Source organism: Salmo salar, chromosome ssa01 (genome assembly GCF_905237065.1).
Source record: "Salmo salar chromosome ssa01, Ssal_v3.1, whole genome shotgun sequence".
Classification (NCBI taxonomy): domain Eukaryota; kingdom Metazoa; phylum Chordata; class Actinopteri; order Salmoniformes; family Salmonidae; genus Salmo; species Salmo salar.
The window spans coordinates 144186969-144213333 of record NC_059442.1 but is presented as its reverse complement, the minus strand read 5'-3'; the positions used below and the strand labels follow the sequence as shown (position 1 = coordinate 144213333).

The window sequence follows — 26365 nt, the reverse complement described above, 5'->3', positions numbered from 1 at the left end:
AGAAGACTCAGCCTTTGGATGCGTTGCAGGAGAAAGATCGCCTGATCCTTGAGTTGTCCAGCAACAACCTGAAGGCATCCAAATATGACCAGGTAGGTAAAAGACCCAGTCTGCATCCCAAATAGCACCCTATTCCCTACACAGTGTACTACTGTGTAGAGAATAGGGTACCATTTGGGACCTAGCCTCAACCTCATCATATAGCTCAGCCCAGTACTGTGCTTATATCACTTGATCAATGGGCAGATATCATATTGGCCTGTCATGGCCCCAGGGGTGTCTCTCACAGAGGAGGCTCTACATTACACTAACTGATGGAATCTGTGATCCATCTCTGATAGATCGATAGCTACTGAAAGCCCCTTGCACAATTTCACTCTGTCTCCATAAGGAGATGATGCTTGTTGTGGTTAAGTGGAATTGTATACATTAGATGAGGAGTGTATTGTGTATCATGGATGCTGGGACATTTGTTAGCTGTAACAGAATGTGCTGGACAGTGATAACAGACAGGCTACCATATGGACGTTGTAGAGTTTTGGAGTTGAAGTGCATTCCCGATGGAGGTGGAGAGGCCATGCTCATAGCACATAGGCCAGTCATAATGTCAATGCCCACACTAAAGGCTTTACTATTCTCTAAACACTGTTATCTGGGAAACAAAACCAACACACCAGAATGGCACAAACATCACAGCATCACTTCCCAGCCTCTGTGTGTAAATCTATCTCTATCTCATCCCTATCCCTATCCAGCAGGCCCCACAGACACAGACGGACGCGCGCACACATAAACACACACACAGACTGGGAGTGTGAGTGAGCGACCGTCTGCAGCAGGGGGGCGGCTACCGCTAATGGTGTCACTTTCCCGGGGCCAGCTTTGACACGTGTCCAGAGAACAGAACAGCTCGGCACTTTGCTCCATCCTAATCCCCTATCCGGCTCCTCACGCATGCCGCCCGCATGCCATGGCCAACAGAAAGGAGCCATCTGTCAGCCTTTGAAATGAAAGAGGGGAGGGGGGGGGCAGAGTAGTGCGGTGCCCAGGTACCTGAGCCTGGGTTTGACGCTACTACCTGAGAGGACATGGTTAGCGTTAGCATCAGAGGCAGTGATCAAAGGAAGAGTTAGCGTAGCGCCGGGCTCTAGCCGAGGTGCTTGCCTCTCACTTTCTGGGTGTGAATGAGATTGTGGAGACTCAGTAAATAACATGGGAGAGAGAAAGGCGCCTCTGTCTACCCCTCGCATCAGAGGGACGATTTCTCAAAGCAGATGACGTAAGATCGATGGGAGATGCGAGCAGAGCGGCCTTCCAATATCAGAGGCGGGGGGGGCATATAGACAAGAGGAGAGGGGGGAGTGAATGAGTGCTGAGAGGAATGTGCCAGGGCTGTCTGGTTGATGGGAGGGAAGGCGAGGGACTCGTTGCTGTGGGTGATTTAAGCCAATCAGTCTGGTGTTTGTCGTTATCATTTTCTCTTCATGGTCGATCCCCTCATGATCCCCAGATGAACAGTAACTGACCCCTGTGTAGAGAAAGGATTTTATCACATCTAGGTGCAGTTGTCAGAATACTGGAATTATGTGGAGATATATAATAGATTAAATTTCATATCAGAACAGAGGATCTTGTCACAATCTTTACCCACAACCCAAAATTATCATGGATTATTTCAGTTGAGGGTATGGCTGAAATAATTTGTTTCAGCAAACAAGTACAACATTGTGAATAACTGGTGCGGTACGATTTCATGGGGTCCACAAGTTACCTTGAACGAGCTGATCTAATTATATTAATTAATTAGAGACTTAAGCGGTTGGAAGGTGAACCTTCGCCCCAGTCTGAGTTCCTGAGCACTCTGGAGCAAGTTTTCATCAAAGATCTCTCTGTACTTTGCTCCGTTCATCTTTGCCTCTCCTAGTCCCTGCCGCTAAAAAACATCCCCACAGCATGATTCTGCCACCACCATGCTTTTGCCATGTTTCCTCCAGACGTGACTATTGGCATTCAGGCCAAACAGTTCAATCTTGCTTTCATCAGACAAGACAATCTTGTTTCTCATGGTCTGAGAGTCTTTAGGCAAACTCCAAGCGGGCTGTCATTTGCCTTTTACTAAGGATTGGCTTCTGTCTGGCCACTCTACCATAAATGCCTGATTGGTGGAGAGCTGCAGAGATGGTTGTCCTTCTGGAAGGTTCTCCCATCTCCACAGAGGAACTCTAGAGCTCTATCAGAATGACTATCAGGTTATTGGTCACCTCCCTGACCAAGGCCCTTCTCCCTCAATTGCTGAGTTTGGCTTGGTGGCCAGCTCTAGGAAGAGTCTTGGTGGTTCCCAACTTCTTCCATTTTTTTTAACTAGGCAAGTCAGTTAAGAACAAATTCTTATTTTCAATGAAGGCCTAGGAACAGTGGGTTAACTGTCTTGTTCAGGGGCAGAACGACAAATGTTTACCTTGTCAGCTCTGGGATTTGATCTTGCAACCTTTCAGTTACAAGTCCAACGCTCTAACCACTAGGCTACCTGCCGCCCCAAGCATTAAGAAATTAAGAATGATGGAGGCCACTGTGGCCAATTCTGCTGAAATGTTTTGGTACCCTTCCCCAGATCTGTGCCTCGACCTTATACAGACAGGTGTGTGCCTTTCCAAATAATGTCCAATCAATTGAATTTACCACAAGTGGACTCCAATTAAGTTGTAGAAACATCTCAAGGATGAACAATGGAAACAGAATGCATCTGAGCTCAATTTCAAGTCTCATAGCAAAGGGTCTGAATACCTACTATGTAAGTAAGATATTTCTGTTTTTTATTTTTAATACATTTGCAAACATTTCTAAAAACATGTTTTATCTTTGTCATTATGGGGTATTGTGTGTAGATTGCTGAGGAGTTTCTTTTATTCAATCAATTTGTAATGTAACAAGATGTGGAAAAAGTCAAGGGGTCTGAATACTTTCTGAAGGCAATGTAAATTAAAAAGGACAGGTAAATTGATGGAAGAACAAAATTATATTTTTTCTCTTCTCACTCACTCCATATATACTTCATGGCCAAAAGTATGTGGACACCTGCTAGTCGAACATCTCATTCCAACATCATGGTCATTAATATGTAGTTGGTCACACGTTTGCTGCTATAACAGTCTCCACTCTTCTGGGAAGGCATTCCACTAGATGGAACATTGCTGCGGGGCTTGATTCCATTCAGCCACAAGAGCATTAGTGAGGTCAGGCACTGATGTTGGGCGATTAGGCCTGGTTCGCAGTCCGTGTTACACTTCATCCCAAAGGTGTTCAATGGGGTTGAGGTCAGGGCTCTGTGCAAGCCTGTCAAGTTCTTCCACATCGATCTCGACAAACCATTTCTGTATGGACCTCGCATTGTGCACAGGGGCATTGTCGTGCTGAAACAGGAAAGGAACTTGACTGGCCTGCACAGAGCCCTCAAGAGCCACAAAGTTGGAAGCACAGAATCATCTAAATCAAATTTTATTTGTCACAAACACATGGTTAGCAGATGTTAATGCGAGTGTAGCAAAATGTTTGTTCTTCTAGTTCCGAAAGTGCAGCAATATCTAACATGTTAATGACATTTAGCATGTTATTGTATGCTGTAGTGTTGATATTTCCCTTCACTGGATCTAAGAAGCCTTTACCACGAACCATGAAAAACAGCTCCAGACCATTATTTCTCCTCCACCAAACTTTACAGTTGGCACTAGGCATTAGGGCTGGTAGCGTTATCCTGGCATCCGCCAAACCCAGATATGTCCGTCGGACTGCCAACTGGTGAAGTGTGATTCATCACTCCAAAGAACGCGTTTCCACTGCTCCAGAGTCCTATGGCAACGAGATTTACACCCCTCCAGCCGACTCTTGGCATTGCACATGGTGATCTTGGGCTTGTGTGCGGCTGCGTGGCCATGCAAACCCATTTCATGAAGCTCTCGACGAACAGTTCCTGTGCTGACGTTGCTTCCAGAAGCAGTTTGGAACTCGGTAGTGAGTGTTTTTACGAGCCGTTGTTGCTCCTAGACATTTCAGCATCACAAACTCAAACTTCTATGACAGTGCCAAGTTGATAGTCACTGAGCGCTTCAGTACGGGCCATTCTACTGCCAATGTTTTCCTATGGAGATTTCATGGCTGTGTGCTCAATTTTAAATAGCTGAATCCACTAATTTGATGGGGTGTCCACATACTTTTGGCCTTGTAGTGTATATTTCTTCACCCTGACTCACTCTTCCCCTAACTTGATTTCTGTCTTTATTTTATTTTTCTCTAGGTAAGGTCAGACTATGAGCAGCTCAGACACACCTACAGTGCTGTGAGTTAGGAGAGAGACAGCCCAACAGGAGAGGAAACGGCTCCAAGGCAAACTGGAGAACCTCGAGCAGGTCCTCAAGGTGAGAATTCATCCGTCCGTCCATCCATCCATCAGTCCTAGCTCTCCTACATTCACTGCTACTGTTTTTTCAACTCAACAGTAAGCTCTGTCAGCCAATCATGAGATATGGATTAAACTTCAGAGACAGGGTTCTATAAGACCTTTGCAATCTGATTGGGTTAGGTTAAGGTAAGGCTAGATCACTAGATCAATATTTTCTGAAAACCCGATTGGACAATTGCATATATCTACAAAGTCTATCCTATGAGTTATAGAATACATCTTACTTCCCAATAAAAGTGTGTGAGTTTTGTCATTTGTTTTACAGGAAACGCTTTTTCATTAGACTCTTGTATGCCAATAGCAATCAGCAGCAGTCTCATAGCAGTGTGAAATATGCTCTCATTACAAATCACTGCTTCCCTCCATTCAATATTGATTGTCTGTTTGTAAGGAGTGGCTATATTTGAGAGAGAAATGTACCCATCTGAGGAAATTGACTCCTGCTCCTAAAAAATAAAAGAAGTGCATGTTACTTTCTCATTGCCTATTGATTTGTACGGATGTGGAGATTGCATGTTGGAGAATATTATGGAGAGAGATGAGGATGGAGAAAGCAGAGAAAGACTGAAAAGGGAGAAGGAAAAAAATATAAGTGAGAGATTTCCTGAAGTGGAGCACTCTCCTTCGTTTCCAGTGTGCTCAATTTTTCAGGGATAATAGTTGGTACTTTTTCACCATTGCATAACCATGTTACCAAGATTGTGCTATACCTCAGCAATTTCAGAGAGAGATATTCACTGACATAATATTGCCATAAAGTTGGCTAATCTGAATAAGTGGAGTCTCAAACTGAGAAGTTGCATCTTTGTTGCTGTGGATGAGGATGATGATGATGACGATAACGATACCGATGACGACGATTATAAGAATCAGTTAGCTGTAGGCTAGCGTCTGATCACTGTGTATGAGAGCCAGAGGTCTATCGGGCCAGTCCATTTTGGAGCTTTGAATGACCACAACCACATCTGACAGAGTGAGCCAAGTGACAGTCCCTCAGTCACTGGAGTCTCCTGCGTCTCCAGTAGAGCTTAAGACTCCTTTGTGATTATGCAAAGCAGTGCCAGCTCAGGACACCTCTGAGCATCTCTGGAGCTTTCCTTCTCCCAGAGAGAAAAAGATGAATGTCAAGAGTTTATAAGCTGCTTTATGTTTTTAAGCTCCAAGAAACATCTTATGTCCCTAACTCCAAGTCCTACCGGTGGCAGCTGCTCTTAACTCTGGAGATACAGTCATAATAACTCATTTGGGAGTGGGTGACTATACACTGAGTGTACAAAACGTTAGGAACATTTTCCTAATATTGAGTTGCACCACCTTTTGCCCTCAGAATATGCTCAATTCATCTGGGCATGGACTCTACAAGTTGTCGAAAGTATTCCACAGGGATGCTGGCCCATGTGGACTCCAATGCTTCCCACAGTTGTTTCAAGTTGGCTGGATGTCTTTTGGGTGGTGGTGGAGCATTCTTGATACACACAGGAATCTGTTGAGCGTGAAAAACCCAGCAGCGTTGCAGTTCTTGACAAACTCAAACTGATGCGCCTGATGCAGGTGTTCCTAATATTTTGTACACTAAGTGTATGTGATTGATCATAAGAATCAGTGAGTCGGACTAGATATGGCGTCAACAGAGGTAGACAAACTTCATACCATTTGAATGGAAAATGACAGCATTCTTGTTTCTTTTGCCTTTGACTTTTTATGTATTAATCTGGTATTATGGGTGCTGTAAAAGTGTTTGGACTGTGTTGTAACCATTCAAGGCATAGTTACCACACTATGACCATGTATTGACCATGTTGTGACCTGGTCTCCCCAGCATATGAACATGTGTTGACTGCGTTGTTTGTGACCTGGTCTCCCCAGCATATGAACATGTGTTGACTGCGTTGTTTGTGACCTGGTCTCCCCAGCATATGAACATGTATTGACTGCGTTGTTTGTGACCTGGTCTCCCCAGCATATGAACATGTATTGACTGCGTTGTTTGTGACCTGGTCTCCCCAGCATATGAACATGTATTGACTGCGTTGTTTGTGACCTGGTCTCCCCAGCATATGAACATGTATTGACTGCGTTGTTTGTGACCTGGTCTCCCCAGCATATGAACATGTATTGACTGCGTTGTTTGTGACCTGGTCTCCCCAGCATATGAACATGTATTGACTGCGTTGTTTGTGACCTGGTCTCCGCAGCATATGAACATGTATTGACTGCGTTGTTTGTGACCTGGTCTCCGCAGCATATGAACATGTATTGACTGCGTTGTTTGTGACCTGGTCTCCCCAGCATATGCGAGAGGCTGCTGAGAGGAGGCAGCAGTTGGATGAAGAGCATGAGCAGGCCCTGGCTGCCCTCACCACCAAGCAGCAGAAGATCCACCTTCTGCATAAGGTAAGCCCATAACACCCCACCTCGCCTCCGCCCTAGACTCCAACCATCACCACAGTGGTCACTAAAGACAATGCATCATGATAACAGTGGTCAAGTATGTGTGCATTGATTAGAGAGACTGGTATTGTGCAACTATTATGCAATGTTCCCCCAAACACTGTAACTCATGACTCATGAAAAACAACAACATTCTACCATAGTGAGGGTTCTGCGTGTGTCTGCTCTAGCACTAACAGTTCCTCTTGAGTTGTTGTTCAACTCAGACTGTGGATATGAAATATGATGGGAATGTAAAAGGGGCCATATAATCAGTAGTCTCCTGTGATTGTGTGTCTGTCTGCATTGGCAGCAGTCATCTGAGCTCCTAGAGAGCTGTGTGAATCCCTGTGTGTTCTGTTTAGAGAGGAGCCATGACAGACACATAGCAATTAGAGCAGACCACAAGCACAGCACAGATCAGACTCCCCAGAGACACTGCCTAAAGTTAACCAAGCACGTCACTTTAGGGAGACGGGAATGAGTGTGTGATTGTGTGTGTGTGTGTGTTATTGAGAGTTGAATGAGGATGTTTGCTTTTGAGTATTGGTGTGTGTTTGTCAGTGTGCACGCCTATCTGCGTTTCAATCGGTGTGCTTGTATGCATCTGCCTCAGCGTGCTCCTTTGAGGCCTCGTCCTTTGTCTGTTTTGTCCTTTACCTAATTTATTGCGCTGCGATTCCATTTAATTAGCAATCGCACAGATTATATATCACTGGAGTAGAACAGCATTTCGTCCTTCAGATATCAAAGCCAATCTAGATGAAACAGCTTGATATTATGAGGCTTTTCTGATGCACCTTAGTTGCAGGTTTTTAAATTGGAAGTCATAGCACCCATTCCGTTTCGCCTAGTCTCCCCTGTCCTCAGATACCCCACAGCTGTGAGGCATTCATTGCCTTTGTACTGTAGTCCGTAAACTTGTCTCTTTAAGACTATTTCTCCTGCTCATGCTGTGCAGAGCTGACACCACTGAGGGTTCTGCATGTGTCTGCTCTTGCACTGACAGTTCCTCTTGAGTTGTTGTTCAGCTCAGACTGTCTCTTCTATGTGTGCAGTGTACCAAGAGCTGTGCCAAGTGTATGCTTGATGTATTACTGACAGAGAGAGAATGTGCAGTGCTCACTGTGTCACCTGCAGGTCCTATATAACTGTGTTTGTGTTCTCCAGGCTCAGGTTGAAGCTGAGAGAGAGCATGAGGGAGCGGTCCACCTGTTAGAGGTAAGTGGACATGGAGGTCCGGTGGGCAATGTGAGGATGGCTTCCGTGGCTGTTTTCAAAATGTTTGTGTATGCAAGACACATTGATGCATAAGAAAAATACCTTGTTTTAAATCCACCAAATCTGTATTGCCTTTCATTAAGAGCTAGAGTTTTGAGGTAAACCTGGTTAATCCCAGGTGATACTCTATACTGTATTTGTATTGCTTTTGGAGGCTTTTGTTGAGTGGGGAGCTGAGCACTGATGAGCCTGGAATACCCAGAGAGTTGGGTCCGCAAAACCTCAACCTGCCCATAACTCTCTCTTTTACGACTCAGTTAGACCGCTGAACTCTGCCGTTGCTCAGGCTAAGTTCAGAAGCTCTTATCCCAGCCACGGCACTAATGGCTCTCGAGAAACCTCTTTTACAGAAAAATCAACAGGAGTTCAGGGGGAAACCATCCAGATGATGAAATATCTACAGTGCAGAGGAGCTGCATTAGGACTGGCACTGTGCACAGAGAACTCCAACAGCATGTTCAGTTAACCCAGAGATGAGATGGCTCTAAGATGAACTAGGCATAATGTTCATTTCCCTCATTTCTGGTTTTCAGCACTGTCGTGGTTATGATTTGGGGTGTTTTCTTTTGGAATATTAATTGTACATGATATTCCCCATAGGGGACTCGTCGTACCTACTTGTTTTGTAATGGTTCTCTTTTCTAATTTATTGACATGATTTTGCACGGATTACTGTATTACATATACATTGATTGCATACGGTGTAACAGTTTGATTTGGGTGTTTGTTTTCTTTCATCTTTATTCAATGTCATTGTGTGTTTCTATATGTTTCTTCTGTGTCTGAACAGAACCATTTGGACAGAATGCAGATAATTATGTTTCTCACCCTGAAACATCTAGTTACCCAGTGTTCATCATCTCCATGGTCACTTCCTTCCTATAGCCTTTAAAAAGTCTCAGTGAATCACTTGGGCTCTAATTCACATCAGTGCATATGTTATGGTAATTAGGCAATCATACATATGCTAATATTGAACTAGATTGAATTATATCAGTTGAACAGAGCCTGTGTTGGTACTGGATCACACTATAGATCCTCTTCTGCCTCTGTACTGTAGTCCAAAATTGTGTCCCAAATGGCACCCTATTCCCTATATAGTGCACTACTTATGACCAGGACCTTTAGGGCTCTGGTCAATGGTAGTGCACTGTATGGTAGTAGTGCACTATATAGGGAATAGGGTGCCATTTGGTACACCTCCCAGATGTTCTGTAACATCAAAATACACTTGATTTCCTTGTTTCCATTTGAAAACGATGGCTGTTCATTCATCCTCAGTTATTGTATCTCAGCCCATCTTGCAGCCCAGTGTTCTGACTCTGAAACATCTAGTTTTATTGCTGGGTAAAACCAACTTTCCCCTTGGCTAGGACCCTGGCTTGTCTTATCTCTTACCCAGCAAGCCATGGGGTTTGAGCCTTCTAGCTTTCAGAGAAAACCCAACGGTTGTTAACTCAAGGCTCTAATTATCGTCTCGGAGCTGCTTAGATAATGTCTTTAATGTAAATACTTTTATAAGCCTCTTAACTCTTCACAGTCCTTGGCTTTGGTTATCAAAGTGTATCAGCGTTGCACAGCCTCTTCTTCCATATACTGTACATTGATTACTTGGCAGGCAGTGTTTTTGATATGAAATGGCTCTTTTGGGATCCCGTGCCGTAATTGGTTTGGCTTGATATCTGCAGCACCAGAAAAGGATTTAAGCCATTGATAAGTTGAACTCATAGTCATGTAGAGGTATTACGTACATGTTATTAACATAAAACATGCATTGCTTTGTAATAGATCCCTTGTGGCTCAGTTGGTAGAGCATGGCGCTTGCAACGCCAGGGTTGTGGGTTTGATTCCTACGGGGGACCAGTATGAAAATGTATGTAAGTTGCTCTGGATAAGAGCGTCTGATAAATGACTAAAATATGAATGTAATACAGTGTATCCCCTTCTAAAGATTTGCTACATAAGAACACAGAAACCTTCCTTCCATTGATTGATTCTGTCTCTCTCTCTCTCTCTCCTCCCCTCTATGTCAAATCCTTGTCCATGGAAGGCCAAGGTTCGCGACCTGGAGCAGAAATGCAGGTCACAGACTAAACAGTTTGGCCAGTTGTCCAAGAGCCTGGAAGATTTCAGTCTGGAGGCAGATACTGTGGACATCTTCAGCACTGAGCCTTTCTCCAAACAAAAAATTCCCCTTTCCCTGGAAAATAAACTCTCCCAAATCCTCAACGGACTGGCAGTGCAGGCAGGGAAAGGTGAGAGCTCCCAACCCTGCCCTCTGTAAGAGCATTGTGCAGTCAGAAGACATACATATGAAGCAGAAAAGAGCCTAGCCTTAGAGAGTCATAGTACATGCATCATATCTGGCATTTGTTTCAAACTGTGTATCTCATCCATCAAAACCAGTGGACGGTTCTGAAAGTCTATGTATACAATCTTGTTTGTGCTCCAGATGAGGCTCTGTCAGTCATTATGCGTGGGTAATTAATTTATTCAAAATGGAACAAGACAGTAATTTAATCTAGTTATCACAACAGTGACCTTTACTAGAAGCCGGCTGGAGTGAGGTTGGGAGAGTGGCAGATAGAGAAGGTAAATTGGCAGATAAACTGTCTGGTGTGAGTCAGAGTAAGGTCCTGCTTCTCTCTTCAGCCCATCTCAACGGTAGGCTACAAGGAAGATTTGGACCACTGTGGAAATGGGCGAAATGCTGCTATATTCATGATCAATAACACAGCTCATTGATCAGAGGGTTGATATATGACATCTGCTAATGAGAGCCAACACATTAGTATTCTAACCCCACATACTGTAACCTGCCAGCTAATACATACAGCAGAATCAGCAATGCAGATACCATAGATTAGAAGGCTCTGAGATATTGCTCTAGATATCCTCTACTGTCACTTTACTGCAGTGAAAATGCTACTGTATGGTTGTAACTGGTGGTGTGATGAAACAAATCCAACCACCAATAATTTTAATTCCATCTTTTTGTTTAAAATGTGAAATTACCTAGGTTTGGTGTTGTGTAGGGGTGTGTTGACGAGAACTCTGTGATGGCTGTGTCCTGGTCCCTGTCATCTGTGTCTTTCAAGAGTGTTAAGCATCAGGGAAATGCATTGCAGATGCATCAGGCAGAAAGAGCACAGCCAGGTCCTGGCCATATACTGTAGAGTGTTTGCTGTGTACTCCCCTGAACAGGAAATCAATAGCTGTACCATGAATGAAAGCAGAAGGAATGACAGATGCTCTTTACTTGGTGTGGAAATCAATGTTTCCCAGGCAATGAGAGCTCGGCAAACACTCCACTGATATCGAAGTTCCTCCGCTCACTGCAGATCGGAGACAGAGACAGGCCAGAGCTGCTATCTGTCAATCCCACCACCGTGACAACGAGCTGCCCCAGCAGCCCACAACGGGCGACCCTCTCAGAGGTGGGTACCGCCCCTCTTCTCTTCCCATTCAGAGACAGTCTCAAGGCAAAAGCATGAGGGTGCTTTATCTCTGCTCTTACCAAGAGATGGGCTATTCTTGGAACAGCTGTATAATAGCACATGACAGCAGTCAACTGAGATATAGCTGTATAACCTATGGGTTTAACACCGGACAGAAACATGACTCTCCAGTGACAACTGTCAGAGAAGTAGAACTAGAGAGTATAAGGGTGGAAGTATTTAGATGCAACTCTATGATTGCTCCTCTGCCCCTGTGTTCCTGCAGATGGAGGATGAGGTCAGCCCTGCGCCCCGGTCCAAGCCTTGCTACACTGGCACGGTCCGTCTCTGCACCGCCCGCTACAGGTGGGACTGTTCAGTTTGTCACACAACACCTGGGACAGCTGGATCAGATAGGACTCTGGTCCAGGGCGTTATGTCAGTGTGAGCAAGCCGCATGTTACACCCTGGACCAGAGTTAGATTAACAAGTACATCAACCTGCAGATCGGAAGCACTCTTTTCACCATAAAAATCTTGCAGTATATCTTGTGGTCAGGAGCACATCAATATGTTGAACTCCCCCTCCTCTCTCTTGTTGTGTAGTTACAACCCTTACGATGGGCCAAACGAGCACCCAGAGGCAGAGCTCCCCCTGGTGGCTGGGAAGTACCTATACGTGTACGGCACCATGGACGACGACGGTTTCTACCAAGGTGAGAGTGAATCCAGGGCTACTACTTTGACTTTGCTGCTAACTTCTTTATTGAGGAAAAATGTACTTACTCCAACTGTGATATATGTTTGTCTCACCAAGCTATCTTAAGATGAATGCACTGACTAAGTCGCTCTGGATAAGAGCATCTGCTAAATGGCTAAAATGTAAATGTACTACTACACACATTCCACACACACACTTCACCATTGGCATCAGTATCAACAGGGCCCGCGTCACATCTAATCTCATAAGACTTATGAAGGCTTTTTCATCCATGGCTACGCTAATCCTCCTAGCATCCCTGGCCCAGACTTCAGCCTGCATCAGCAGCTCTGGTGAGTCATCACTTGCAGCCATGGGCGGTGGTGTTGGTGGTGGTGGGTGATAATGCCTAGATTTAGCCTAGCTACTGCCTGCCTGGCTGGCTGCATGGAGGAGGAAGTGGTTTGTATTTACCACAGGGATACTGGTGCTCAGAACAAGCTGTTGTCAAGATGCAGCCTGAGCCATGTAGCTCGACGGCTAATCCAGCAAGGCTCTGATTAATCACAGACATATCCCTCTGCAGAAGGAGAGCTAGGGCCTCCCAGCCTCACTACTGTACTGACTGGAATGATGAGATAGAGAGGGAGAGGACAGTCAGGATCTCTGTCACGTCCTGACCAGTAAAAGGGGTTGTTTGTTATTGTAGTTTGGTCAGGGCATGGCAGGGGGTGTTTGTTTAGTGTGTTTCGGGGTTTTTGGGCAATGTTCTATGTTAGTATATTTCTATGGCTGTGTCTATTTAGTCTATTTCTATGTTCAGAGTTTTGGTTTGGCCTTCAATTAGAAGCAACTGTTCTTCGTTGCTTCTAATTGGAGGTCATATTTAAGTAGGGGTTTTTGTCACTGTGTTTGTGGGTAGTTGTTTCCTGTTCCGTGTATAGCGTTTAGCCTTACAGGACTGTCGTCGTCGTCGTCGTCGTCGTCGTTGTTTATTTTGTATAAGTATTTTGTTTGTGTTTTTTCCTTCTAATAAAGAAGATGAGTATACACGTTCCCGCTGCGTTTTGGTCCACTCAATAAGATGAACGTTACAATCTCTTTGAAAAGCAAGTACAGTACTGATGAGAGAAAGAGGTTGGTGGTCACTAAGTCACTATAGTGAATTGGGTGCCATTTCAGACACACCCTTAGTTCCATCCACTGTGCAGGAATAGGTTTTTAACCCACCGTACATCTTGGAGAAAGTGATGATGGCATCATAGCCCTATCCTTCCTTCTCTGTCAGATCCGAGAGAACAGTCCCTACCTTGAGGATGAGCACCACAGGGTCATGTTGGCCTGGGAAAATAGTGCTCAAAACACGAGAGTCACAAGGGCTCTCGTTATTATTTTCCTTTCTCTTTTTACACTGATGAGATGGTCTATTTTTTAGCTGATGTTAACATTTGCAGCAGGCATCATTAAAGGCTTGAGCATGCCATAGATTCCCCCTGAGACGGCCGTGTGTGAATGGTATCTATCATCAGGCTACTGTGTGTCAGAACAGAACAGGGTTCCTGGAAGGTGTTACTGTGTCTGACTGAATAATCGCTCTAATTAAATCTTCACAGCCAAAAAATCCTGGGTGATACTACATGTTACTCCCAACAGAAATATCCATATTCTGCTCAACTCTTTTGATCCATTCTTTACATACCAGATTCCCATATAAATATTAATTCCTTTATACATTCTAAAGGTCCTTTTTCATGGAATTGTTTGGAATAACGTGTTTGGGGACAAGATTTGTAGAGGAATTTGCAGAAGAGAGATGGTTGTGGGTTTATATTTTGTTGATAATAAGCATCTCTCTCTCTCTGTCTGTCTCTGTGTGCTCCAGGTGAGCTGCTGGACGGCCAGCGAGGGCTGGTCCCGTCCAACTTTGTGGAGTTTGTCCAAGACAAGGAGAAACCATCCATCCAACTAGGGGACGGAGAGGAGGACCTGGGCTCTCTGGACCATATCACCCTTGGCCTGATGGGGGTGGATGGAGGGGCCCCTCAGGATGGGCTACTGGGTTCCAGCAACCCCCTGGGCCCCTGCAGCAACGGCACAGGGCCCCTGGACCCTGAGGATCTGGTCGATGACATTGTGCCTTACCCCCGGAGGATCACCCTGATCAAGCAGTTGGCCCGTAGCGTCATTGTGGCCTGGGAGCCCCCCATGGTGCCCCTGGGATGGGGAAAAATCAGCTGCTACAACGTGCTGGTGGATGGCGAGGTGCGTGCCAGCATACCCTACGGCGACAGGACCAAGTCGTTGTTGGAGAAGCTGGATCTGGACACGTATACGCACCGCGTGTCCGTGCAGAGTGTGACAGACAGGGGCCTGTCGGATGAGCTGCGCTGCACCCTGATGGTGGGAGCCAACGTGGTGGTGGCACCGTATGGACTGCGTGTGGACGACATCCTGCGCGACTCAGCCGAGCTCTCATGGTTGCCCAGCAACAGTAACTATGGGCACACAGTGTTCCTGGACGGGGCAGAGCATGCAGTGGTGAAGCCTGGGTGGTACAGGCTGCGCTTTGTTAACCTCAAGGCCATGACGGTATACAAGGTGAGGGTGGTGGCCCGGCCACACCAGGTGCCATGGCAACTGCTCATGGAACAGAGGGAGAAGAAGGAGGCTGCTGTGGAGTTCTGTACACAAGCTGCTGGTGAGGCCGGTTTGATCTTTTCTTAAGTCTAAGTGTTTTATGTACATATATTTGTTCATATGTCATCTATGTTTTCTAGAAAGTTTGGATAAACGTCCATAGATATATAGATGACTCACGTCCTTACGTGTGCTATGTATGTCTGTTATGTTTTGTCCAGGTCCAGGACCATATTCCAGATCAGGTCAGAATGAAGACCAGTTGGGTTATGGTGGTTATGGGAAAAGTAGGAAGTAGCTTTTGATTGGCATGTGCAACTGACACATCGAATGGAAACAAGCTAACAGCACTTAAAAACCTAGGAAACAACTATGAGTAACTTCCTCAGCTTTTCCCTCCCTTTGGCTCAATGCTAATATACCTCATAGATTAAAGTTATGTCCCAAATGGCACCATATTCCTTATATAGCGCACTATGTGGGATGCAACCTAAATCTGCTTAAGTAACTCTCTCCCACTCTATCCTTCACTGAAATGACCACATCAGGATCTGTTTGCATTTCCCTCTGCCTGAGCTGTGACATCACTGTGATGTCCTGCATGGTGTACCTAGTGAACCAGGAAAGAACAGGCTGTACTCATTCAACCCACACTGACGCCTTTCACACACAAGAGACACACAGACACACGGACACACAGACAGACAAACATAGACAGACTATACGGACACACACACACACACACACACACACACACACACACACACACACACACACACACACACACACACACCTCCCTTTGTTCCTTTCAGCCTTCTACTTTCACTTTTTCATCATACAATACATTGCTAGAACATTCCAAATTGCTTTTAAATACTATATTGATAAATACATATCTGTTTGAGTGTGATTAGACTGATTACAAAGCTAAAGAGTTGGATGTTAATCAGATAAGATGTTTAGGATGCATTTAGGATTCACATTTAAAATAATCCCCCCAAAATTGCCTGGATATTACATAACATTTACATCGTGATTCCTTAGGTCTATGCAACCAACATTGGAAAAGGGAAAGGGGATTTGTGTATCACGTAATTTCACAACAAAAAGAGATAGGATGAAACAAGTAACAGCATGAATGCTCTACTCATGAATGCTCCACTCACCTCCACTCCCTCACCGTTTGTGTGTGTAAAACCTATGTAGATAGTATCTCATGTGTCATCCCCCTCCAGGCCCCCCATTACCACCTCAGGAGGTGCAGGTGCAGTGTGGCCAGGCACCAGGGGTCCTGCAGGTGCGCTGGAAGCCCCCTATCCTCTCATCCAGTGGAACCTCCAATGGAGCCTGCGTCATCGGATACGCAGTCTGCACTAAAGGACAAAAGGTGAGTCAGTAACTGTGTGCCAAAGGACAGAAGGTGAGTAAGGGTATACCCCAAGTGACAGCGAAGTATGTGAGAGTGAGTGAAATACCGAGTGTTAGAGTATGTGATATGTGTGTGTAATTGTGTCATTACATCACTGCTGGCTTTAGTGCTCAGCAGTGCTACCTAGACTGCTCTCACTGTCAGTGCTAGTATTCTCTGTATACAAGGGCCTGTGAAAACCCTAGAAAGCACTCTCACTCTCTCTGCTGGTGAACATTAAATATGGACATCCTCCCTTTGTAGAGTTGCACAGGGTCTGTATTAGGCAAACTGTCTATACTAGTGGACGTTGCTCTGAATTTAAGAGCAAATCAGTTGAAAAGCAGTTGAAAGGAATGCAACAATGAACTGAATGTCAACTGTGTCCAACCCGAGGTGTGTGTTGTTTCCTGTCAGATAGCAGAGGTGTTGTACCCTCTGGCTGACTATGTGACAGTGGAGCTGAACAGGATCCAGTGTCTGGAGGCCAGGGAGGTCATCGTCAGGACGTTATCAGCACAGGGAGAGTCCCAGGACTCCCACGTTGCCCCCATTCCAAACAACCTACTGTTGCCGCCTCCTCACCCTGCCCCTGTGCCCCCTCAGCAACCACACGCAGTGCCCCTCTACCTCACTCCCACGCCCCCCACCCCACCTCCAGTCACCTCACCTCCACCACCCCCAACTACCCCTGCCTCACCTCCAGCCTCCCTCACCCCTGCCTCACAGACAACCCTTCCCTAACCACAGTCCTCAAACCCAGCCACACCTCCAACCCCTGCCCCCTCATCTTGTTCCCCAGCCTCACCGACAGCCTCAACCCGCTCACCCTGGTGGTCCTCCACAGCCCTTGCACCTCCAGTCTCATCCTCCCCATACAATTTCCCAGCACCGCCTACCCCTGCTGCCCCACCCACCCCCCCAGCTCCACCAGAGACCAGTAAGTGCCAGAGACCTGGAAGCCAAAGAGCAGGTGGTCCAGCATGGGGGCGTCCCAAGCCAGCCCTGGGACCCTACCCACTCCCCCTCCGCCCAGCCTCCTCCTGCCCCCATGTACGGGCACACCCTGGAGGCGCCCCTTTCTGCCAACCACCGCTCGCCCTCTCCCCAAAGGATCCTGCCACAGCCCAGGGGCACCCCCATCCCAGACCAAATGGCCAAAGCCATCGCCCGCGAGGCAGCACAGAGGGTGGCTGCAGAGAGTGGCAGAGTGAGTCATTCATACATAAAGCCAATCAATGTTGCCCTGGTTAAAGCTCTAGTCTGATCATTTGTTTGTTGAAGTTACATATATCTGCCTATGGATTGTGTTAGATGGAGAGGAGAGTCGTCTACAATGAGCAGGGCCAGGCCTTCCACCAACAGAACTCAGACGAGGAAGAGGAGGATGAGGAAGGGTATGGTCACGGCCGCAGGAGACAGGGGGGCCTCAGTAGATGAATTCCTCAGAGGGTCCGAGCTGGGCAGGCCGGTAAAGACAGAATTTAATAGGGTACATATTCACATCCAATGGTTTTGTCCAGGTGCTGGATATCCTAGTATGATTTCACACGTGTGTGTGTGTGTGTGTGTGTGTGTGTGTGTGTGTGTGTGTGTGTGTGTGTGTGTGTGTGTGTGTGTGTGTCAGGCCCACTACAGCCACAGTGAGGAGTACCACAGTGATAGCAGCCGGGGCTCTGACCTTTCTGACATCATGGAAGAGGATGAGGAGGAGCTCTACTCTGAAATGCAGCTGGAGGAGGGACGACGACGCAACTCCCATAATGCACTCAAGGTAGGAATACCACTCGTGTAGTCTCTCATCAAAGCTTAACATTGAAATATTAAAATCGAGTAAACTGATTTGGTTCTGATTACCACTTGTACAATGGAAAAAATCAAGTACGCAAACCACTTTATCGCAGTTGGATGATATGGCCCCTGTGTCCAGCAATGTGTCTACAGTAGAATACTTCCTCTATCTTGTTTGATTGGTTGACCTTTTATTTGAAGCAATAGTCATTGGAAGTAATTTTGCTAGTTGTGGGGAGATTTAGATATTTTTATGTGTGATCTTTTTAAGACTGGGAACACCCCCTCTGGGGGGTCGGCTGGATCGGGAGACGGGGAGAAGAATGCCTCGGGACGGCCCGCAGCCCCAGAGACACCCTCTTATGGTGCCCTCCATTGGTCAGTCGGGTCACATTAGCCCAGAGAGGAGTCTGGGAGTTGTATTGTTTTTGTGCATTGATGTTCTCTGTACCCTAGTAGATGTTCTGCTTCCTGTTTTAATCGTCCATGAGCTTCTCTGTGTACAGATCACCTCTGTGTCTTTGAACCATGCTCATGCCTTCACAGTACTGACAGCTTACTTACAGTCAATGTACAGTATTATCAGTTACTAGAACGTTCCCTGGCTGCTACGGTGACAAGGTACACAGACACATATTTCACCATAACAAATGTAGCTGAATATTTCAGTTATTAAGAACTGCTTTTGAGCTCTCTGTTTATGGCCAGCGATATGTTAGGATTATCAAAGGTTATGCCAGGAAGAGACCTCCGAACCAACCAACCAATGAGTAGCATGCGCACTTTATTAACCACCACCGTCTGATTGGTGTTTCCTGTAGAGATAACCACAGAGAGTAACAGTGATGGGAACCTCTCCCCCGTCACGGAAGATGTTTACTATGGCAGTGTAGCACGGCACAGGACGTGGTCGTCCAGCCGACGCCCCACAGGCGCCAAGCCTTCCTATAATGGTACGTGCTGTGGTTTATCCCTCGCTCCTTCACCAAAGCACAGCCAAAAGCCACCAGCCCTAGTTGAGAGGAGAGTAGTGATGCCAACGACTGCCTTAATATGTCTCAGAACACCTAGCATGATCCACTGCACTGCACCAATATGGAAGCTTGCTGAGCCACACTGGGCCCAAGATGGCCGCCCACTGTTGCGGATTGGAATGACTGCTGCTCAAATTATGCTTCTCCCTCCCTCCCTTGCACTGAACTCCATCAGATGCCTGCTAAACCCTTCCCCCTCTCAATTTAACCCCACTCACCACACCTTTACTGGGGTTACTATGCATGACTGATTGGAAGGAGTCAGGGTTTTTTAAGAATTATATAGCATCGCTGTCCTTGCTGAGAACTCAATGACTGTTATAGAAAGTTCTACTAAAATGTTCCTATTACATCTTACATATAAATACATATTTATCAGTTTGTTTGGGTTTTCATATGTTCACTATGCTGATGGTCTGATCTTATTTTATCGTTTCTAAGCAAGGAGTCAACTAAAGGACAGACAGAGTTTTCTTTGGCCCACTGTACTTTAGTGGAGCCTAATACAATAGTCAGATCAGTACCACTACGTCAGGGTTCAGCAGTATGCATGTTTAACTCGTGTGTGTGTGTGTGTGTGTGTGTGTGTGTGTGTGTTGTGTGTGTGTGTGTGTGTGTGTGTGTGTGTGTGTGTGTGTGTGTGTGTGTGTGTGTGTGTGTGTGTGTGTGTGTGTGTGTCAACCATGTTCGTGTAACCCATCATGTCTGGTTTGCTCTCCAATCTCTATCCATCTGTAACCTGGCCATAAGTTCATATGTGGTGTCAAATTGATGTACATTACATTATTACATTATTTACTCTTGTCTCTGTGCTGATACTGGGACCAATTGATGGATTGACCACAGAATTCTGCTTGCACGGTACAAAATTAAGTGTTGGTTTGATGAGCAAGCTCAATCCATTATATACAGTAGTACTGCACAGTCACCTACATGGTTTGGCTCTCTCACTTGTAAATCACTTGTAAACAACACACCTGTTTATATATGCCTCCTCCCTTCTTTCGTCCATGCATAATAGCATGCGCAACATGACTCACAACTACACACTAGTGTTACTGAGTGGCCAAATTCAGTCAAAAAAATTGTTTCTCTCATGCTATAGATATGAATCCAGAATCAATGTAACATAATGCCATAGACTGTGACCCATTACAACTGTAGTGGATCCTAGTGGACCTATAGTTGAAGTCGGAAGTTTACATACACCTTAGCCAAATACATTTAAACAGTTTTTCACAATTCCTGACATTTAATCCTAGTAAAGATTATAGTCTTAGGTCAGTTAGGATCACCACTTTATTTTAAGAATGTGAAATGTCAGAATAATAGTAGAGAGAATTATTTTTTTCAGCTTTTATTCATTTCATCACATTCCCAGTGGGTCAGAAGTTTACATACACTCAATTAGTATTTGGTAGCATTGCCTTTAAATTGTTTCACTTGGGTCAAACATTGCAGGTAGCCTTCCACAAGCTTCTCACAATAAGTTGGGTGAATTGTGGCCCATTCCTCCTGACAGAGCTGGTGTAACTGAGTCAGGTTTGTAGGCCTTCTTGCTCGCACAAGCTTTATCAGTTCTACCCACAAATGTTCTATAGACTTGAAGTCAGGGCTTTGTGATGGCCACTCCAATACCTTGACTTTGTTGTCCTTAAGCCATTTTGCCACAACTTTGGAAGTATGCTTGGGGTCATTGCCCATTTGAAAGACCCATTTGCAACCAAGCTTTAACTTCCTGACTGATGTCTTGAGATGTTGCTTCAATATATCCACATCATTTTCCTACCTCATGATGCCATCTATTTTGTGAAGAGCACAACATGATGTCGCCAACCCCGTGCTTCAAGGTTGGGATGGTAGTCTTCGGCTTGCAAGCATCCCCCTTTTTCCTCCAAACATAAAGATGGTCATTATGGCCAAACAGTTCTATTTTTGTTTCATCAGACCAGAGGACATTTCTCCAAAAAGTACGATCTTTGTCCCCATGTGCAGTTGCAAACCGCAATCTGGATTTTTTATGGCGGTTTTGGAGCAGTGGCTTCTTTCTTGCTGAGCAGCCTTTCAGGTTATGTCGATATAGAACTCGTTATACTGTGGATATAGACACTTTTGTGCCTGTTTCCTCCAGCATCTTCACAAGGTCCTTTGCTGTTGTTCTGGGATTGATTTGCACTTTTCGCACCAAAGTACATTCATCTCTTGGAGACAGAACGCGTCTCCTTCCTGAGCGGTATGATGGCTGCGTGGTCCCATAGTGTTTATACTTGTGTACTATTGTTTGTACTGATGAACGTGGTACCTTCAGGCATTTGGAAATTGCTCCCAAGGATGAACCAGACTTGTGGAGGTCTACCATTTTTTCTGAGGTCTTGGTGATTTCTTTTGATTTTTCCATGACGTCAAGCAAGGAGGCACTGAGTTTGAAGGTAGGTCTTGAAATACATCTACAGGTGCACCTCCAATTGACTCAAATTATGTCAATTAGTCCATCAGAAGCTTCTAAAGCCATGACATCATTTTCTAGAATTTCCCAAGTTGTTTAAAGGCACAGTCAACTTAGTGTATGTAAACTTCTGACCCACTGGAATTCTGATACAGTTAGTTATAAGTGAAATAATCTGTCTGTTAACAATTGTTGGAAAAATTACTTGAGTCATGCACAAAGTAGATGTCCTAACCGACCTTCTAAAACTATAGTTTGTTAACAAGAAATTTGTGGAGTGGTTGAAAAACAAGTTTTAATGACTCCAACCTAAGTGTATGTAATCTTCCGACTTCAACTGTATATTGAGATGCAGGTGGATGTGATCTCTTTCTCGCCCGTGTTTAAGAGGGATACAGGGACAGGGAACGCCGCTCCCCTCCTAACTACGATGAGTCAGAACCTGAAGAATCATTCCGGATCTTTGTGGCTCTGTTTGACTACGACCCCCTGTCCATGTCTCCCAACCCGGACGCAGCAGATGAGGAACTGCCCTTTAAAGAGGGCCAGATCATCAGGGTGGGTGTCACACACAGGGCTAGGCCATACGAGGAGATATATTGTGCTTGTGTTTTAAAACAATGAGGTACAATATGAAACATCATTGAAAATAGACTTTTCCTTCTGCCATTTGTTTCGTTTTGCTTCCAATCACTCTTGTTCCATTTTTCTCTCTCTCCCTCCCCTCTCACTCTCCCTTGCTTTCTCTCTCTCGCTCGCTCACTCTCGCTCTCTCTTTCCAGGTATATGGTGATAAGGACACTGATGGTTTCTACCGAGGGGAGATCAGGGGAGGCAGGATGGGGCTCCTGCCCTGCAACATGGTGTCAGAGATCAGGGCTGAGGATGAGGAGACCATGGACCAGCTCATCAAGCAGGGCTTCCTCCCACTCAACACACCAGTGGATAAAGTTGGAATAGGTAACCACAGAACTATAAGGAGTAGAACTGTAACGTTCGTAAAGAGAAGTCGACCAAGGTGCAGCGTGGAATATGTTCATCTTGTGATTTATTTACTCAGAACACGATAAAAGTAATGAACAAAGAAAATACGACCGTCACGTTCTGTAGGCACACAAAGCAATACAAAAATAAGATCCCACAAACACAGGTGGAAAAAAGGCTGCCTAAGTATGGTTCCTAATCAGAGACAACGATAGACAGCTGCCTCTGGTTAGGAACCATAATCGGCCCAACACAAAGAAATACAAAACATAGAATGCCCACCCCACACCCTGACCTAACCACATAGAGAAACAAACCCTCTCTCTCGGGTCAGGGCGTGACAAGAACAGACATCCTCATTCAAGTCAATGATTCCATAACGGGTGGACTGGTAGCCATTTTGACTGTACCCATTTCATATTTTTCTAGGTAACATACTGGGCAGGGCACACGAATCTCTCTATGACACCACATATACATCTGTCACTATATCACCTCCTGTCCTGGCGTGTCCTCTTGTTTCCTCTCACAGGGCAGGACAGACGAGGCCTCTGCCAGCACCAGGCCACCAGGAGGATGGTGGCCCTCTATGATTATGACCCCAGAGAGAGCTCCCCCAACGTGGACGTGGAGGTATTGACACACACACACACACACACACACACACACACACTGTACATACACACACACTGTACATACATGTAACCAGATAGACAGACATTGTAAGGGTATTAATGACATCTCTGTTTCCTGATAGGCTGAGTTGACTTTCTGTGCTGGTGACATACTCGCTGTATTTGGAGAGATTGATGAAGACGGGTTCTACTATGTGAGTATGCCTCTTTTCTGGGTTCCGTGATGTTACTAGTAGAATTATTATTATTATTATATAGGGCAATTCAAAGGTTGTAAAAGTCAGATGTTTTAGTTATGCATTTTTAAGAAATACCATTGGCTCAACAGCCTGCTCATACACATAGTATGTCCTTTTGCACAGGAGAGGGCTCTTTCCCTCAGGTTTGACCATCAGAGTTCAATGGGTCTAGCCATGGTTCTCATCCCCACTGCACACTCCTCTCCTCTCTCTGCAGGGTGAAATCAATGGCCACCGTGGCCTCGTCCCCTCCAACTTTCTGGAAGAAGTGCCTGACGATGTGGAGGTGTACCTGACGGACACTCCATCCCGCTACGCCCAGGATGAACATGCCAACCGGGCCGAGGCTAAAAGGGTACATCGCCGCTCTCAGCGCTAGTCCCTCTGTCCATCCATCCTCCGTCTCTCTTGATTTACGCCTCGCTTCCTCCACTTGCCGTCTGTGTTCTGTGTGTGTGTGTGTTGTCCGTGTGTGACAGTGACAGTGGTGACTATACAAACCTTAGCCCCGGCCGGCGAAAGGGACAAACGCAGTCAAACCTTTCTGAGAGTTAGAAAGGAAGAAGCAAAGCCTGATGTGGACAGAGAGATTGAACACTTGAACTGTGCCCGTACGGGGTGGGTGATATTCACAGACCAGTGACATAAGGGAGTGCAGATTTGAAATAGGCTAAAGTCATTCCTACACAGGAATATAGAAGGATCATTAGGTAACCTCTTTGCACCGAAACACCAAACCCAACTCTGGATCTTGTGTCTATTAATAAGTGCTTTAGGAACACCTCTGAAACTTTCCTGATTTCTACCAGTTGTACCCAAATGGACAGAAAGGATTTGAGTAAACTGTAGGGTTGGTAATATAGCAAAGCATGCCTTTTTCAAAAACAAACTCGATACCTTTTATATAATAGTAGACTTTGGCCCAACTGCTGTATTTCCTGGGAGAGGCTTTGTTTCTTTTTGTATACTGCACACACTTCAAAAAATATATATATTTTTCAGGCCTGATGAAAGTTGATAGATATGCCATGTTTAATCTAACCAGAAGAAATAACAGCCACAGTGATACATCCATACTGTAATGGTACAATGGAACAATAAAAGCAGCAATAATTTTCATTTGCGACCTGTGTTCATGTGCGTATTCTTGTTGTTTTTCTTTTCTGTTCTCATAGTCGTGTGTGGGTTGTACTGAAAATGAAACGTCACCACATCTGATTTACTTTTTTTCCTCACCTGCTTGGCAAATACAAACAGAAGAAGATTGTTCATTTCACGTCATAAATGGCTCTGTCTGCCTTGTACAGTATGTGAGCAACTAGAGATACCAGACTGACAGATCTAATGCTGGGTATTGTGATTACACTTATGTTAAATGGTTCATTTGTAGCCAGTAAACATTCTTCTTACACAGTCATAAGTTTATAGCAACATGGTTATTCATGCGTGCACATTAAAGTTTTATATACTAATCCACGTAATTAGGAAAGTGTTTCCCCTTACTTTTTAGTGTAACCAGAATGCTAATTTTCAGCATAAATTAGAAAAATTGTTACAAATACATTTTTGTAACAATTTATTGGAGTGATTTAATGCCTGCAAAGTAGTGGACTACTAATTATCTGTGAGATAGTGCTCTATTTTGCTAACTTAAAAGTTCCCTATATCTGTAGTTGTTGAAAAACCATTACTAATGAGAGCTGCAAATCCCCATTTGATTCAACAATTATTCCTCTTTATCTTTGAGAGACCATTTTAAAGGTCCTAGATTAACTGTATGATAGCATACCATACTTTGATCGGTTGCCAGTCCAGTACATTAGGCAAGAGGGATGGTATCTACAGTTGTGTCCCTGAGTGTTGTATATTACTGTTGGTGTCCCTCATGATCGATGGACCTATCAGAATCTGTGGTGTTGCGATGTCGTGCTCTATGTTTGATGGCTTCCTCCTCAGTGTTTGTATGTGTGAAACCTCAGCAGCCCCACCAATGTCTTCAGTCCCCATCAACAGAAGGAGAGGGAGGTATTAAGGAATGATTTCAATAATAGCCCAAAAGGCAATACCTCATCCTTATTCTGAACCACTTTTATAAACATTATGGGCTTGTTTCCCGGACACTAGTCCTGAACTAAAAACCTATTCCAATGGCAAATTTTTATTGAGCAAGCATTTGAGGCTAAATCTTTGTCCGGGAAACCAGCCCTATTTGAAAGATAAACGTTACATAGGTATTTGACACACATTTAGTGGAAAACCTACAGTAAGTATAATGGTCTGCATTGACACTGTTCTTTTTCCTAGGACTTTATACAGAGTTATGTTTTCATACTTGTCTATATTGACAGCTAATGCTGAGAAGTCTCAAGGTCAGCACACATAACATCAAATTCAAATATTGTTGGAAATTGAATTAGACTGTAGAAATATTTGGCATACCCAACCCTTCACTCTATTTAACACAACGTATTTTAAAGTCCCATTGGATATATAGCTTTACTGTAGATGGATAGGGCTACTCAGGTGACAGTGGGGTGATAAAGTGTTGAGGGACACAATGCTGACTGTTGACTGTGTGTACTATTGTAGCCCTACCTCAGACAGAGAAAGGGTAGGCCACAGTGGACTACTGATTTCTTTGTAATGCACTGCCCCTACCCCCCACCACCCTCCATGGCATCTCTCTTCAGGTAACTACGGATACCACAGAGAGCACGACCCCGCCTGTCCGAGCAGCATCCCCCATGGTGCGTCCCGTGTGTCCCCCAGGCACCATGCGGCCCATCAGCCCCACCAGGGGGCCCCAGGGACCTCCGAGACAACAAAAAGAAAAAGGACTGCTCTCCAAGGGGAAGAAACTGCTCAAGAGACTCTCTCCGGTTAAATAA

The 26365-nt window shown here is 45.1% G+C and overlaps 1 protein-coding gene across 1 annotated transcript; it reads left to right on the top strand.

Annotated features, from left to right (window-relative positions):
• On the top strand, positions 1-26365 carry LOC123728744 (RIMS-binding protein 2-like). Its single transcript, XM_045701428.1, is given in 24 exon segments — positions 1-92; positions 4292-4412; positions 6746-6850; positions 8057-8107; positions 10218-10422; positions 11453-11604; positions 11891-11970; positions 12210-12319; positions 14186-15001; positions 16176-16327; positions 16766-16966; positions 16998-17558; positions 17663-17767; positions 17769-17819; positions 17976-18122; positions 18411-18434; positions 18436-18517; positions 18961-19092; positions 22008-22177; positions 22402-22579; positions 23136-23236; positions 23361-23432; positions 23695-23832; positions 26168-26365. Coding segments are annotated over 22 exon segments (3828 nt in total). The 5' UTR covers positions 1-92; positions 4292-4412; positions 6746-6748.